The sequence below is a fragment of the Amyelois transitella genome, chromosome 16, assembly GCF_032362555.1.
Source record: "Amyelois transitella isolate CPQ chromosome 16, ilAmyTran1.1, whole genome shotgun sequence".
In the NCBI taxonomy this organism is placed as follows: Eukaryota; Metazoa; Arthropoda; class Insecta; order Lepidoptera; family Pyralidae; genus Amyelois; species Amyelois transitella.
In genome coordinates, this window is record NC_083519.1 from 8,806,792 (window position 1) to 8,823,108 (window position 16,317).

Genomic DNA, 16,317 nt, shown 5'->3' on the forward strand with positions numbered 1-16,317 from the left:
TTTCGATTTAGCAGGGTTAAGATTTGGGGTCGATTCTCAGATTTACGCGAGTTAATGACTGTGTATTAAATGTTGGTGCGTTTAGATATTCATTGTTTGGGTTAAAATATTTTTTAGGCAAATTGTCGGAAAAATGTGAACACACTCTATAGCTATTTCATAATTTAACATAAACGTTGATTTTTGTTTTTTATTTTATTTACTTTTTTTTTGTAAGTGGAAATAACATGCCAGGTGACTCTTTGATTTAAGAACTAGATGAGAAATCTCTTGTAGGAATTATTGGACATTTCAATTCTATCCTTTTAGAACCGTCCACACATTTTCATTTTCTGATCCCAAACCTAAACATGTACAACTCAAACATGACTCTCAATTTTTATTTATTTAAAACTTTATTACAAGATATGTATAATTATATATAAAATAAAATACTTTTAATCTGAATAGATGTTCTGAATATCAACTATGTCTCACGAAACTCATAAACTTAACGTATAAGGGTGTTAACACACGCTAACAGAAAATACAAGTATATTCTCCAATTCTTCGCTCTACGGAGAAATACCAGATGACCTAACCTCCCAAAAATCCAAGACGCATCTAAACTGCGTCATACGTATCACACGACAGGAGCAGCTGTCGCAATTAGAACAAGTGCTCACAATTGTGTCTCTTGCGTCACCTCGCCTCCAGAACGCAATTACAACTACAATTGATAGCTAGTTTTTCATGAATGGACATTTAGGTTGTTTAATTGGAGCTTCTTAGTTTGTGTATGTAGTCTGAGCAAATCTGAGTAATGAGCAAATGTAATTTTATATAGGTATTTGTATGTACCCGAGGTACATGCAAACATATAAAATTACGGTTTAACGTGCAAAATAGCCGTAATTGTCAAAATCCTTACATACTTCTCTTGCTTCGTCCGAATTTATAGCTCCCAATGAAATGTGTACCTACTCGGAATCACATATTGAAGTCTAAAGCTATTTTACGTGTCGGTGTTAAGATTTAGACGCCATTCCTACTGATTTTTTTTTTAAATAACACTATCCGCTACTGGGAAAAAGGACTATATACGCTCAGTCAGCGATACTGATTATTATAAAGATTGTTGTAAACTTGAAGCGAACTTCATAATACAAAAAATCTCTACAGTACTTAGGAATAAGTTTGAAAAAGACTTGAGTTCAGAGTTCGAAATATTTTTGTAATATTATACAAAAAAAATCGAACTTCGAACTTAAAACAAAAAACTAACAATTAATTTCGAACAGTCATCGTAAAAATAACCATACATACTCACTCTAGCATTAAACAATTTTAAATTAAAACTTCTTTTCAACTACATTTTAGACAAATCAACATTGACTTAACAATTTACCTCCAAAAACAGCCTTGGCACGCCACAATAGTCTCACTAGCTACTTGGGACCACAATTATTATTCACTTTGGTCAAAGTGGGTTAATTTTTAATTACTCTTAAACAGACTGCTGTCAGCTGTAATGTTCAATGATGTCTTACACGATTGTTGAGTTAAGGCCGATTACACACTGACGAGTGGTAGTCGTCGACGAACTATTTAAACATTATCGCCATGGAAATCGTAATCCTACTAATAAATGCGAAAGTTTGTAGGTATGTCAGTCCATACTGACATACCTACAAACTTTCGCATTTGAACGTGAAAGAGTAACAAACATCCATATGTTTGTTACTCTTTCACGCAAAAACTACTGAACCGATTACGATGAAACTTGGAAGACCCAGAATAACATATAGGCTACTTTTTATCGCGGAGTTCCCGCGGGATTTATAGGGTTTCCATGCTGACGAAGTCGCAGGGGCCTTTAATATTATATAGTCTTAAGTGATGCCGGATTTTATATCCGGATCTTATTACGGATATTTCCATTGTATCTAAAATTAAGACTGTCAAGATTATATTTTGCTATCTATACTAATATTATAAAGCTGAAGAGTTTGTTTTGTTTGTTTGTTTGTTTGTTTGTTTGAACGCGCTAATCTCAGAAACTACTGAACCGATTTGAATAATTCTTTCACTGTTAGATAGTCTATTTATCGAGGAAGGCTATAGGCTACATTTTGTCCCGGATTTCCTACGGGAAACGTCAACAATGCAGGTGAAAGTTGAATGAGTCGGCCATCTGCGAGCTTTCCACGCGAACGCTTCGCAAACCAACAAAGATATAGTAAAACAATGTACTAAAGATGTGAAGTACTCATTTTTTGCCACGAAAAAGTCCGCGAGAGCATATATCTATCTCTTAAGGTTTACTTACAATAACCACTTTTATGTTAATTTTTTAAGATTATTTTTTCATTGTAAACATAAGTTATTTTGAAACCAATTTTCTTTTATTCAGTATTAATCCTTATCCAAATAAATATGTTTATTACTTTCGGCTTTTCATGTAGACTAAAATTGCCATTTACAGTATATAAATCAGACGAATAGGTTTTGAGATATAGTCGTTATAAGCAATTTGCAGCGAAACATTTAATACGGCGAACCAGCGTTCTTTCTAATACGCGTGACCGCCTGACCGCCCCCCTCACCCCGCATCTTTCGATCGCCCTGCTCTATCCTACTTCCTACATATAGATAGGTATCATTCTACTTATAATACTTCATTTGTATGTAGCAGTGAAAACTGCATTCAAATTGAACCCGTGGTTATATATGGAGATACATGCTAACATTCGTTTGCACAAACAAACACACAAACGCACAACCTCTCACTCACCCTAAACGCATATATACGGTCTCCGTTCGGTCGCGGGTAATGATGTGGGCCAAGTCGTCACCAAGTCGCATAACAATTAGCAGCTATAATTGATAAAGCCGAGGAGGATGTTTGCAAAAATAAATATGATGCCCAAAATAACTATTCCACGCGGACGAAGTCGCGGGCACAGCTAGTATAAGATATAAGGTAAAGTGTAACATTTTAAGCAAATAAAATTACCCCTTGAGTTAGTATAACGTGTGTAGTTACCCTAATTGTAGCATATGGAGGTTTAATTAAATGCTTCAAATTGTTAATTGTAGGTATAAAACGTTCTAATTTGAGGGCTGGATATGACGATATAAGTCGTTGACATGAAAAACTTTTACGTAATATTACTTACTTAAGAGCATAGATAATAATTTAAAATTATTACATGCTATTTCACACATGCGTTACTTTATGTATTATCAGAGTTTTAAACGATAAGAAGTATATATATATTTTTATGTTATAGTTTTATAAAAAAATATATAAAAAAAGAACATTAGGTGGTCACCCAGTTCCTAGTGCTTTGCAAAAGGACCACTTCATCTCTATCTCCTAGATATCGTAATAACCAACTAAGTTAAGTTGGGAAAAGCGATCTTACATATTGTCACGCCGATATACTCTACGGGGTAGGCAGAGCCAACAAAAAGATTGAAATTCCACATTCAGCTGTAGGCACGGCTTCTTGATGGAATTGAGATTTAAATATTAAAAGATTACTAGCCATTATTCATACGCAACACAGGTTGTATGGTCAATATTAACATTTTATAACATCATACACATATCCTAAAAGATAATTGTCATAAAAACAAAATATAATATGTCTGAAAATCGGCAGCCCTCCATCTGCACAATATCATAATGGCCGCTTTGTTTTCCACGATATTCCCGCGTCATTTAGTGCACAATAAAAAAAAATTAATGTTGCCACAATATAGACCAAATGTACCGGGGGGCAGCTAATCGCATTAAGACGGTCTGTGTAGGGTTATTATCTTTATACGTCTATTCCGAGGTTGCCAGTTCTATCAGAGAGGATTAGTTGTTTTTGTCTTGTAGTACCTATTTTTTGTTGAATTGCAATTGGTTTCGTGGTATTTTGTATAAGTATAAACGGATAATTTTTTTAAAGATAATTTTAACGCTATTTTGTAACGGTTTTTAAAGGGCAAAAATGTTTTTAGATATATGTATTTAAAAATATTTGTTAACGTTAATGAAAAAACTTCATGAAAAACCAATAATTAAAGAGATTTGTTACTAAATATGCGAATGTAATTTTCCAACAATTATTTAAAAAAAATATTTTTAGGTATCTGTCATATTATAATATTATTTTACGGAATCCCTTCTTAAACATACGACTTTCTCAAAGGTAAACAAAACAGTATTAAATGTAGCAAAATATTTTTCTGTAACATTTAACTTGTTTAATGTCTTCGCCATCTTAACAGCCGCGATTTCCCTGAGCATTACGGGAGCAATACAGATTTTCTTTATAGCAAACGGGATGAAGCGTTTACCGGTCGCAATATTCAAATTTAATTTTTATTTTTAATAATATTCAAATTTTATTTTTATCTTCTCTCAGTTTATTTTTCATGTACTTAAAAAGTAACGACCCGATTTTATATATTTTTATTTAGTTACCCTATATAAAAAGTTTCGGGAAATAGTGTCAATTTTGTCATACTTTATTTCTGAAAAAAATATATTGAGAAAAAGATTAATTTAAACATGACACAAACATCTTTATAGCAAACGGGATAAATGCGTTTACCGGTCGCAATATTTAAATTTGATTTTTATTTTCAATGTATTTTACCAAGGCGTTAAAATTATTGATATGTTCTTGTTGTGCAATAAATTCTTTGTAATTAAAATACTTACCAATATTTTTAGTTTTAGAAGATGGTATTTTATTATACGAATTTTTTGCACAAGAAATAGTAATGTAATAAATTTTTACTTTTGGGTTATGTAATTAATACTAAGTACGTAAGTAGTACTAGTAGCATAGTAAACTGAACATCATACCCTCCTGGCATTAGTACCTGTTGCATCTTCACCTTTCTAGTGAGTAGCTACGCGAAAGCCTGAATCCATGATCCAGAATTGGGTTTTTATATGTAGCGACTTCTGCATGACTACCGGTAACCATTTCAAAAGAACCTTACCCATATTGGATACCTTGGTTCTACAGTAGTATACCGTAATAAACTAATTTCTAATATACTTAGCATGGCACAATTCTAAGAGTCCCTTTTCACTTCCACAGATGCCTGTGGCCTATCAGACGTGCCCCACATAGAGAGCCTTCAAGAGAAATCCCAGTGCGCCCTAGAAGAATACTGCAGGAGTCAATACCCGAACCAGCCCACGCGCTTCGGGAAGCTGCTCCTCCGGCTGCCCTCACTCCGCACCGTCAGCTCCCAAGTCATCGAGCAGTTATTCTTCGTGAGATTAGTAGGGAAAACTCCAATCGAGACGCTAATAAGGGACATGCTGCTGTCAGGGAGCTCGTTCTCATGGCCCTACATGGCGACCATGTGACACACGATGTGGCGACAGTTGGCGGCGGCATGATCCACGCCCTACGGCTTCCCGCCGTACTTGCCCAGTCAGCGCTTCGACTTCCAAAGGTACCAGCGTGAGGCCCAGCCGGAGGACGCCGTGACGTCATCCAGCGAATTCCACGACACAGCCAACTCCGAGGAGTACTTCGGGTCCAAGACCAGTCGAGACAGCGACAGAGCCGATCCTTGTCCAACTTTCGATCCGATCTCCGCGTTCTATACCCCCAAAACAGACGAATCCTTCGATGTACCAACCACTACGTCGAACGAAACGCAGAAACATGCTCAAAAGACTTCCATGATGATCGATAATCTCCTTAACATCAGAAGTCAAGACTCGTGTTCTATACCAGAGATGAAGTAACTTAGTTTTTAGTATGGGGTCAGTAGTGTTTACTAGTTCAAGTTTCTTTGTTCCTCTGTAAAAATGTAGGCTAGATTTAATATTTAATTATGTAAATAAAATGTTTTTATTATTGTAAATGTATAGTTAGTGTAAGGTAAGAGATAAAACTGTTTTCTACGATGTTATTAGTTAGAGAAAGTTTCTGAAACGGAATTGAGTTGGTATTTCTTTGCTACCTCGTTAGTGGAAAGGGGTTACTTACAAATTAATAGCTTGACCAATTATACTTTAATTCTGCTATCTTGACAATATCATATCCAGCTGCTTTGAGCATAAATTTAAGGATTCCTTGTGTTCTTGGCAAATCGTATTCAGCAAATTTTATTATCACAAAATCCGCTACACTTGTTAACGTGTTTTTTTTTTCAGATTATATAATAACCTTATTAGTTACAATGTTCGCATTAAATACTCCTTTTAACTAACGTGGTAATTGAAATTGTCAATTTATTTATTATTGTAAAAAAAATCCTAATCTTCTAGAACAATCTTGGATTGTCAGACGCAATAAAATATTCTTCAGTCGTGCAATGTATGTGTGTAGTCGTGTTTAGGAAATATAATGCATTTTTTTACATATTTATAATGGTTTTATGTATAAAGATCAGATGTTGCATTTTGTACATGTACCAAAAATAAATCGTCTACTTATTGGTTAATTGAACATTTAAATAAAAAACAAAACATCATTTTATGTGATGATATTATTTTAAATAAATTAATGACTTCTTCAACGATTTTTAGAATTATTATTGGGCAATTTTATAAAAAGAAAATACTTTACTGGTGCTCTTTATATATATCATTCCGTAATAAATGCATTTATCAAACTTATATTTCAGTAAGTACTTATACAATTTCATATAAATACTATTTTAATGAATATGTATGCAGTCTATATAACATTATTTTTATGTAAGTTTGTGCATTTATTGATTTTTCGTTGCAAAAATTTCTGGTGCTTAAGGTACATTATTGTACATAATTATTTCATAGATAATTTTATTAAAACCAAAAACGTTTATATTCTTCTTTTAAAAATTACATAATCATTACTTTAAAAAATATGTACACCCCTCGTAATGATAATTTATTTTTCATTTACTTAAATTGGTACTTTTAACTACCCGTTTTTATATATTTTTATTTTTTTCCCCTGTATATAATAAGTTTCGGGAAATAATGTCAATTTTGTCAGACTTTATTTCTGCAAAAATATAGTGAGACAAAGATTAATTTAAACATGATTTATGAAAAAAAAAATATATCAAATTATTACAGAAAATGCATTTGTCACTTGCAAAATTTTGTATGATATTTTGAACTGTGTATGTACATTTCCTGCCAAATTGTATGACTTTTAATGAGAAGCAATGTATTTATTCGCAATAATTGTACAAAGGTTGTATTATAATGTTGGTGTGTATGAGACAGTAAATTGTATGAAAGTAGATAACATTGACAAATAAAAGATGTCTCTATGAATTTTGAAACTTTTGTTTTTTTTTAATTCTCTTTTGTCAAAGATATTCCCGATTAGAGGACGTATTGTCGGCCTCTGTGGCGCAGCGGTAATACGCTTGTCTGTGACACTGGAGGTCCCGGGTTCGAATCCCGGTCTGGGCATGATGAGGAACGACCTTTCTCTCATTGGTCTGGGATTGGGATTGGATGTTTATCTATATAAATATTTATTATTATCGTTGAGTTAGTATCTCGTAACACAAGTTTCGAACTTACTTCGCGGGATAGACAGAGCTTCTTGAAAAGACTGAAAGGTCACGTTCTCTGTATGGGTCAATGATGGAATTGAGAATCAAACAGGTTGCTAGCCCATCGCCTTAAAGAAGAATCCCAATCATAGACTTAAGTCTGATCTCGTCTTCACCACCTACGGGGTAGACAGAGCCAACAGTCCCGAAGAGACCGAAATGCCACGTTGTAAGGTTCAATGGTAGAATTGAAATGCAGATAGTGATAAATTGCTAGTCCATCGCCTAAAAGAAGAGTCCCAATTTTATAAGTCTTTCCCATAATCGACTTTTACATTCTACGTAGGAAGAGGAGCAGCTGGTACACAATATTTTATAAGAATAATAGACGTTACCCGGATTTCTTGTTTTACGTAGGCGGTAAAATAAATCTATTCTATTCTATAAGTATAGAACAAAATCAGATCCTGTTACGTCAGGAATTTGGATTCCTCTCAATTAGGTATCCTCACGCGACCGGGTGCTACATGGACCCCATTCCCGACTAATTGGCACCGCGACAAGTGACGTCGTGGGTTCCCACGCGTGGACAAATCACGTATCGCGTGTGGACAACACCTGCGCACGCGCACGCTTCCGTGTGGAGGCATGCTCCCACGGTGCGATTTATGATTTAATTTACTTATTATTTATTTATTTAAAATATGATTTATTTTGTGTGATACGTAAGTAAATAAAAACTTGACTAAAGAAATATTATTTAAAAGATTTTGAAAGTGAACGTCATCATTATCCTGATGTTTCGTCTCGGTTGTTTCATCACCTCTCTTTGAACATGATCGTGGATTGACTCCTTCTGACCTCCGCAAACTTTGCAGGAAACTTGACCTTTGTAAGTATTGTTTCATTGTACTATCTCAATTCCATCATCAAGCCACACTGTTGAACCTAGTCTTTCAACTGCTCTGTCTACCCCACAAGGGATAGAGACGTGATTATATGAATGACTGTATCATCGTTCCCCGTCCAGTTACTGTTGTCTGAATGTGCAGGTTTTGGATTTGTAGATTTCCATACGATGTTTTCATCACCGTAATAGCGTCAGGTATCTGCTTTGTATAGTAGAAAGCAGATACCTGAAATACAATGGCGGAGGTTGCAACTGGGAATATGCAGAAATGAGAGAGAGAGAGAGTAATAATGAAGAGAAAATCCTGTTATCTGATCCCAATATATTAAACAGCATGCCCGCGTTATATACCCGCTTATTTTCAACCGAGATTCAAATAGTGACAGGTTGCTAGCCCATCGCCTAAAAGAGGAATCCTAAGTTTATAAGCCTATCCCTTAGTCGCCTTTTACGACATCCATGGGAAAGAGATGGAGTGGTCCTATTCTTTTTTGTAATAGTGCCGGGAACCACACGGCATTAAGTTCTATCATTAAGCCAAATAGCTGAACGTGGCCATTCAGTCTTTTCAAGACTGTTGGCTCTGTCTACCCCGCAAGGGATATAGACGTGATCATATGTATGTATGTATGTATGTATTTTCAACTGCCGCCGGAATTCCGGGAAATCCCCTCTTAGTGAACCCCCAGACCACATAAGGAGCTTACAAGCCAAATTACAAGTCTCTAGATCCAGCGGTGTTAACTGTGCGAGTTTTTATTGCTATAACTACAACCGCTTTTTCTGCATACATACATATAGTCACGTCTATATCCCTTACGGGGTAGACAGAGCTAATAGTCCCGAAAAGACTTAATTGCCACGTTCAGCTGCTCGGCTTGATGATGGAATTGAGATCCAAATAGTGACAGGTTGCTAGCCCATCGCTTAAAAAAAGGATCGCAATTTTATAAGCCTATACCTTAGTCGCCTTTTACGACATCCATGGGAAAGAGATGGAGTGGTCCTATTCTTTTTTGTATTGGTGCCGGGAACCACACGGCACTTTTTCTGAAGTGGGTTAAAAGCACGCACATGTCCACGGACGGAAGTGACACAATCAAAACTCCACCTGGTCGGAATTGTCTGTCGGAATGTAGTTCCGTCAATACGTTGTACGTCAATCACACGACAATTACGAGATATGACGTCACGCGTGACGTCAGACCTGCGGTCGGGTGGTTGAGGTGTCCAAATGAAGTATACCACTGTAGTAGGTATAGCAAAGAAATAGAAGTCTACTTTTGCTGATTTCAAAACCTGTGATATGAAAAGGCACTAAAATATAAACAAGAATAGGTACAGAGAAGATTAACACAAGATCCGACAAACATACATACATAAAGTCACGTCTATATAGACGGGTTAGAAAGAGTTAACAGTTTTGAAAACACTGAAAAGCCACGTTCAGCTGTATGGCTTCATAATGGAATTGAGATTTATATAGTGACAGTTGCTAGCCCATCGGCTAAAAGAATTCCAAGTTTAGCCATTCCCGTAGTCGCCTTTTACGACATCAATAGGAAAAAGATGGAGAGGTCCTATTCTAAAGTCCCGGGAACCACACGGCACAACACACACCAAATACAATTAATATAAATAACAAAATCTTAAGGGTCAGGCCAAAAGTACCCGAAACCGCTGAGCTTGCATGAAGAGAGTTATAAATGTGGATGAAGCGAAGGAAGTATGCAGAGATCGTGGCAAATGGAAAGATATAGTCTCTGCCTACCCCTCCGGGTAAGAGGCGTGATTTTGTGTATGTATGTAACAAAATCTTAAGCCAATAAAAAAATAATAATATTAGTGTGTTGCAGCTTGGCCAAAAGGCTCATAATTCGCAAACCTCCGTGATTTTTCTGAAACTCAGAAACACTTCAGATTACTATAAAATATGTCTTCATCACTTACAAAAGGCAATCATCAGAAAACCCGAAGCGAAGGCGATTCGGATCTGGTGACAGGTTATAAGCCTTCTTTTCTAAATGATACATACATACATAAAATCACACCTCTTTCCCGGAAGGGTAGGCAGAAACTACCTCTTTCCACTTGCCACGTTCTCTAAATGATGTTGAATAGTTTCCATAGAAATTGCAACAATATATGATTAATAATATCATAAAACAGTGATTCATTAAATCACATTTTCGAAAACACCACTCTAGTTAAAAAGCAATGATTTTTTAAATAATTTAACAAGCCCGCCAAACATTCGGCAGGTGAACAATCAGTGCAGGTCACAGGTCAGGAATCGCCAACCGTCGGTCACGGTGGCTGCTCCCATTGTGTCCTAACCACAAACAATTATAGACCAACGGACGCACTGATTTATTTTTATAACGAATTTGTTTTGTCTCTGGTTCGTATGGACAACGCAGCCATAATTATGAAACAGATTAAGCGTAATATAAACTGAATTTCTCAGTTCATTTTTAATTTAAACTTTTCAGCGTGTTTTCAATGATAGACAGCAGTAGTTCACAAGCAAGATTTTAAGTTAATATTAAAATTCATATAAGTTCAACAATAAAAAATGAGGGCGGTTAAGCTTTACTTATGACAGTAAGGTTAGAAAAACATAGACTTCCGCCACACGTAACGAACAGTAGATGACAAATTTCGATCGTAAGAAAATTCAGAAAATCCTGTGGACTTATTACTTGAAAATAACTTTAATTAAAATAACAATATTATTTCATATTTACCACCTTCCCAAGTCTACCCTCAGTTTCAGGCGGTGGGCCTGTCTATGAGTAAGGACTATCACATCAGAAATTCTTTACATACATAAAATCACGTCTATATCCCTTGCGGGGTAGAAATAGTTAACAGTCTTAAAAAGACTGAAAGCCACGTTCAGCTGTTTGGCTTAATGATAGAATTGAGATTCAAATAGTGACAGGTTGCTTATAAGCCTATCCCTTTTTCGCCTTTTACAACATCAATGGGAATGAAATGGAGTGGACCTATTCTTTTTTTATTGGTGCCTGGCACCACAAGGCACAGAATTTCTTTTAAGCAAAATATTAGACCTATTATAATACCCATAAGTACCCCATAAGTTCCATACCCATAAGTTTTAGTTCGAAATCGCAATAATTCCAAGACAAATGACAGCCTCTCTTTCATAATTACCTATCCTTGTCTGTTTTCAGCTTCAGGCGGTGGGCGGGGCAGAGGTCGCCCAATGGGGTCGGAGGTCGCGACCCCCGACCCGGAGGTCACCTCCGCGCAAACTCGCGATACCGCTCGATTGATTCGTGCCTACAGTTTGACGCCCCTGTAAATAAGGTGAGGTTAGGTAAATATGGCGCGGGTTGTATCTGTATATAACTTAATATTCTTCTAAACGCCGGTGCGTTTAGAAGAATATTAAGAGTATACTGACATGCTGTATCAAGAATAAAATCCACAGATACAGGATAATTACCTGGAAAATAACACAAAATATATAATAGATAGGAAAATGTATCACATAACGGATTTGTCTGATATATCATGATAAATATAACTCCATGGGCGTATTTAGAGATATTTTTCAGGGGGGAGGGGTTCCTTGGCGAAATTATGTTTTCTTAAGCAAAAGACATTTGGCGTTGTAAAAAGCTTTTGAAAGCCCTCTTATCTTGACAAAATAATTTGGCTAAATTGCTAATGTCATACAAAGCTACTCAGTGATTTCGATGGTCCACTGATAGAACTCGTAGGTCAGCAGTCCTTCCTTTAGAAAGATATATAGATATATATGGTCAACATAATAACATATAATCACGCCTATATACCCTGCGGGGAAGACAGAGCCAGCAGTCATTAGAGGACTGAAAAGCCACGTTCAGCTATTTGACTTAATGAAAGAATTGAGATTAAAAGAGTGACAGGTTGCTAGCACATTAATAATACGACGTTCATAGGAAAGAGATGGAGTGGACCTATTCTTTTTTGCTTTGGTGCCGGGAACCACACGGCACAGATGGTCAAGTTTGTGTATATATATTGTGGTTTCGGTAACATTTTTACTTGGACAAAGTCTATCCCTGGGGTTTCAATTAATTCGGTTCCTAAGAACTATTACATATAACCTACTAAAATCACAATATGTTAAAAAGTTAAAAACCAAACAAACAAACACAATTTTAGTGGAGATATATACAATTTTTCCCACACTCGTAAACATTATAAAAAATACTTTTACACCACACCGTAAAATTGATCGTCTCAACTCAATTGACGCTTCTTATCTGATGTTTAGAAAACATAATCAATCTAATAACATCATTTATATCAATAAGGAAATTTCAAAAACATCTTTTCTCTCGCGGTATGTGTGGAGATGGGCGATAAGACGGACAGACAGACACATATCTGGCAAACGGTGCTATGCTTGTACACCTAGATGATTATTGCTATCGAACAGTGAAATGTGTGGAGTAGTAATCATTTTAAAACACATAAGAAATTTTTGACGTGTTAGCCTAGTATCAAATTGTGAAATAAAGTAATTGACGCTGAGTACAATTTTTATTGAAGCTAATTTGACTTTCCAATTTCATAGTGAAAATATAAATTAAAACGTAATTTCATACATACATATGGTCACGTCTATATCCCTTGCGGGGTAGACAGAGCTAATAGTCTTGAAAAGACTGAATGGCCACGTTCAGCTATATGGCTTAATGATAGAATTGAGATTGAAATCCTATTCTATCCAAGGCCTATCAGTTTTTTCTACCCCGCAAGGGATATAGACGTGATTATATGTATGTAAAATAATAACAATTCGTGTCCACAGTTTTCACTGTCCACAACCCGCTCCTAATCGCGCGGGTGGTCGGCTCTGATTGTGATTGACAGTCACACGTCACAGCTTGCCCAGGTCTCAGCGACTCAGCCACATTGCGGGACATACATTACTCGTTTACATTCTTATTCTTCTTCATTACTACATTGTCATTGAGAAATGAGTGTTACGTCTATTTAACTTGAACAATGATTTACGATACGAATGATTACAGAAACATACATATGACATGTGCTAATAATTTTAAGTAATTAATTAAATTTGGTCCAATAAAATTCTTATTTGTATAGTTACCTATTTACGAGGATTTATTAAAAATCACTGCTTAAAAGACACTTTCCAATTCTTATCGTTTATCACCTTAAAAGTTCCTCAAAAAATATTCTACCACTACCTACTTCATAACAAACAAACACGCAATGTACTCGCACCTTAACGATTGTCAACAGGCTAACTAGCGCAGCATACACACTGGTGTCCCAAACGAAGGCTTTGTGTCTTCAGAATAGCTGATAGCACTTTGACAGTAAAGGATGCGCTCGTGTGCATCTGGGCTAAGAGCCTGGAACGCAATTGCCTATAAACGTTATACATATGTGTCATAATAGAATTAAGAATAAAGCTGTGTTGTTGCCGGCACTTTTAAATAGAACAACTCCATCTCAACTGTGTCTCTCCTTAAAAAAAACCTCCAAGCTTTTGTCTTGTCCCTGAGTTTAAATTGCAAGACAATGAAGCATATAGTTTAAAGAAAAAGCCTATCACATATTTAACGGTACTTTTTTGTATCTGCTTAATTTATCTCGATCTATTGAACAAATCCTACTAATATTATAAATGCGAAAGTTTGTGAGTATGTCAGTACGGATGTTTGTTACTCCTTCACGCAAAAACTACTGAACCGATTACGATAAAATATGGTATGTAAGTAGCTGAAGACTCAGAATAACATATAGGTTACTTACATTTAATCACGGAGTTCCCGCGGGATTGATAGGGTTTCCATCTAGTAAGAACTAAGTTTACGACAATTGCGTACCAGACTCGCATACCCGATTGTTCGCTGATAGTGAAGTATGCACCGGCATTATGCGATTGTGCCGACCGGAAAGTTAAATTTTACTTCAGTATTACCTTGCTAATTTAAAAGAAACTTATTAAAATTACGAAAGTATGTAGCGGGAGCGCTAGTTCTGACTCGACCGCCACAAAGGGAAGATCTTCCACCAGGCTAGGTGTAATGCCTGGGGAACCGCGGCTCCGACGATGTTGTGTCGGAGGTTGTACCTATATATGCTCGAATCCGTGAAATTCACATCCACGTTGCCTAAAAGGTTTCCACACACAACCATGGTCCAAATGGGTTACTCTCTTCAGCAGAGGTTGCGGAGGTATCGCTGTCTCGCTTTTTATTATGACGTAAAAAGAGACAGTGATAATTTTTCGCGCGATAAAAACGGCATCGCGCGTTCCACGCTACGGAGGAAAGACTATGTTGACAGAAAGGAAATATGATGATCGTCATTATTTTATTCACCATCCAATACATGCTTATCTACACAGCTTATAGACAATAAACAACCAAAAATCATATCCTTAACGGCTATTAAGTTTATCTTAAGTGACCGGCATTGGAAGTGTCGTATAAAAAAGGTCCCGCACTATCTTAGCCGCAATTTATATAAAATACCCTCCGCTTTGTTTCAAGGGACACCTACTGTAATGAAATTGAGGACGGTGATAAACGTGAGGAGATATCCTGAGATATATTTTTTTAACCTCCCTTGGTCCAATCCTCCCTTTCCATTCAAGAAAAGCATTGAAATTATTCCTTGTGATCGCTAATTTTCTAGTTCTTAGTAAGGGCAACGTCTTCTATAGGTTTTCAACTACGCCATTAGTACTACTTTTGTTTTTGTTTCTATTGCAATTTATTATTGTCTATTAAAAAATATAACTTTATATACTTACTAGTCAAATATCGAAAGCAGGGGTTTGTGTTCAGATAAATATTATATTTAAAAAAAACAATTATAATATCAACATGTTTTGTACCTATATTTCACGGAAACTAACATATTTGAAGGAATCTTTTAGCTATGTTTGTTTGTCGGACTTTTAACAGATAATTTGCAGAAACATTTCTTAGTAAATACTACCAAGTTTTCAAATCCCTACAAAAAAAAATGTATAAACTCAAGTCAACCTCAAAAAAAAAGAAATTTTATAAAAAAAAAATATTTTTTTTTTATTTCAAGAAACCAGTCTCGTGTGCGACAAACCTATCGGTAGATTGGCGTAGACATGAAAAACAAACGGCCGTCCCCTGTCCGAACTGATCCACACTTTTTGTGAACTGTGACGTCATCCACTTATCTCCTAATATTTATGTCCGCGTCATATTCCCCAAGGATGGCTTCTGGAATTTTTTAAAGAAAATGCAGCGGATTGGATTTCGTGCGTTGATGTTTTTTGGAAGAATATTGGTATTTTTGTGGATGTGGATAATATAATTTAAAGTAAGGAATACTAAATAATTGCAGCATTATACTTAGTTGCATTTTTTAGAATGAATGAATGAAAATATGTAGCAGTTATTTTTGTGTTTATAAGTACTCAACGTTTATGTATGGTATACTTACCAAGCCATATAAAAAGTGCCTAAAACTATTTTTTTATTACCGTAGTAAGAATCAAATTTGTTTAATTTTTTATGATATCTACTATATATGTATACTGTACAGAAGTTCAAGTAGTTTCAGTCCGTCAAGTCGTGATGTGAGGATGACTTAAAAAATAAATTAAGGAAACAAAAAGGAACCAAACAATATCTTATTCCAGTCACACACTCAATAACTGAATTTTACGATAAAACTGAAATAATCCACAGACTTCAAAATTTGGGTTACAATAAAGAACCAAATCAGTATCCAACATCTGTTTCCCAGTACGACCTAACTCCGGTATCCCGAATTACGTCAATTTACATAGTCATAAATACGTTTAACTCCCTGTGACGTTTGTGGTTACCCTAAAGTTTTTTATTTTTTTTCGCACCCCTGAA

General features: G+C 35.8%; 1 protein-coding gene across 1 annotated transcript in view; it reads left to right on the forward strand.

Annotated features, from left to right (window-relative positions):
- Window positions 1-6,766, forward strand: part of LOC106129552 (COUP transcription factor 2) — an 82,541-nt gene extending 75,775 nt beyond the window's left edge. Inside the window, exon 5 of the mRNA XM_013328150.2 lies at window positions 5,088-6,766. Within this exon, the coding sequence (XP_013183604.1) occupies window positions 5,088-5,362 (275 nt within the window). The 3' untranslated portion in view covers window positions 5,363-6,766. The remainder of the gene's footprint in view (window positions 1-5,087) is intronic.
- Window positions 6,767-16,317: the final 9,551 nt, after the last annotated feature.